General features: G+C 32.9%; 1 protein-coding gene across 1 annotated transcript in view; it reads left to right on the forward strand.

The window, feature by feature from the left end:
- Nucleotides 1–1,035, forward strand: part of saraf (store-operated calcium entry-associated regulatory factor) — a 9,250-nt gene extending 8,215 nt beyond the window's left edge. Inside the window, exon 7 of the mRNA XM_015044026.1 lies at nt 97–1,035. Within this exon, the coding sequence (XP_014899512.1) occupies nt 97–122 (26 nt within the window). The 3' untranslated portion in view covers nt 123–1,035. The remainder of the gene's footprint in view (nt 1–96) is intronic.
- The last annotated feature ends 761 nt before the right edge of the window (nt 1,036–1,796 follow it).

The raw sequence follows: 1,796 nt of genomic DNA on the forward strand, positions 1-1,796 counted from the left end.
AGAACTAGAAGATCTGAGGGGTCTAGACGGTTGGCATTAGAAATATAATAAAATAGACAAATATCTGTCTAACATCCATATTTATTTGGTTTTCAGGTTTCGGTGGAACCAAAAGAAGATAGAAGTTGGAGACTTGGAAATGTTCTCCTCAGCATATGATGGAAGCAGCTAAGCTTCTGTGTTTTAGTCGCCAACAGGATGAGAGTTTCATAAAGACTTCAGGTCGTAAAGTGATAATGTGATTTTTATGTTTTGGAAAGGCGAGGAGCTGCTTGTGGAGGAAAAGCTTTTCTTAGTCTCTCATCTTAGGTTTTCATCTGTGTTTTGTTTCTTCCATTATGAAAAAGATTTTGCAGTGGTTTGATCATTTGACTGAAACAATGTTACAGGTCAAATCGAGATTTAATATTTCAACTTGTACTAATTCCCATCCCCAACTGAAGGAACATGATGTGTTGAACTGAAGCTGAACTGAGGAAAATATGACAAATACATTTAGAATCTACATTTTAATAGAAAATGGTCGTAGTATAAATTTAAATTATAGAAAATATATAAATTCATCTACCATTGCCTTCAGCTGCCAGTCCTTTTATCCTGTTTTGCTGAATAAATTATTTTCTTTACTATATTTACTTGCCTGTTGAAAAGCAGCTCTTGGTCGATTTTGTTACTCGCACATCATCGTTGAGGTTCAGCAACTAATATTTTTTGTTTTTCCAGGTCTAAATATATTTTAAAAATATTTTTTTAGAAAATATTGAGCAGTAATACATAACTGCGTGAATATTTAAGAATGTTTTGCTTTTTTGTATTAAAATTAAAATTCTTGTGTGAACGCGTCTGGTGAGTCCAGATTTACCCTCGTCCAGAGCGCTTCAGGGTAAGATGAAGTGATGCTCCCATCATGCCTTGCGTTTGCTGCAGCAGCTGGTGGTGGCAGCACTATGATGTGGAGTTTCTGCAGGTTTTCAATGCAAGATTTCGGTGAATAACTAATGCAGCACTGTATGTAAATAAATGTAACATAAAAACATTTTTGAGCATGTGGTTTTTTCTGTCACTATACAATAAGTGAATTTTAAATTTACTATAGTTGCTTAGTTTGGTTATTACTATAAAAAAAGATATCTTCAATTAATTGTGTTTTTCCCCCTCATTTCAAAACTTTTATGTATTTAACCAGATTATCTTTGTTTGATTAAAAAAAAATTGTTTGATATGAAGCATGTAGGAGCACTAAAAATAAAAAGAAAGAAAAATGTTTTTGTTGTGGCATTGATTGATCGATTAATGAAAGAACAAACGGCAAAACACGTAATTTAATATTTGACATTTTATGAACCTAAGATGTTTATTTAATTTCAACATTCCAGGAATTATTCTTTTTCCCTACATTTCAGGCCTCCAACATAAAGAACATATAAGTAGAAGCAAAAATAAACCTGAGATTTGTTTTCCAACTAGAATCAGATGTAGAATATCTAATATTAGGAACTAAACTTTAGTTGATATACATCGATATGTTCGAAAGGGAAAGAATGAAATTGCATCTAAATTGCAATGAAGTGAATTTTAAATTAATTTCTTAAAAAATATTCTCATTTATTAAGTTCATTGTGACTGGAGAGGTTCGTCCACGTCAGTCCAGAATCTGCTTTTACTGTTAGCGAGAGCGTTGAGTGGTAAAAAGGTTACTGCCCCCTGGTGGATGGGAAGCTGAACTGTCACGAGAGCAAAATCTCTGCCCTCAATTTAAAAAAAAAAGAAACCCTAATGAAGCATAAAAATTAGCA

The sequence above is a fragment of the Poecilia latipinna genome, unplaced genomic scaffold (genome assembly GCF_001443285.1).
Source record: "Poecilia latipinna isolate Pla-1442-1.1 unplaced genomic scaffold, P_latipinna-1.0 Scaffold660, whole genome shotgun sequence".
Classification (NCBI taxonomy): Eukaryota; Metazoa; Chordata; class Actinopteri; order Cyprinodontiformes; family Poeciliidae; genus Poecilia; species Poecilia latipinna.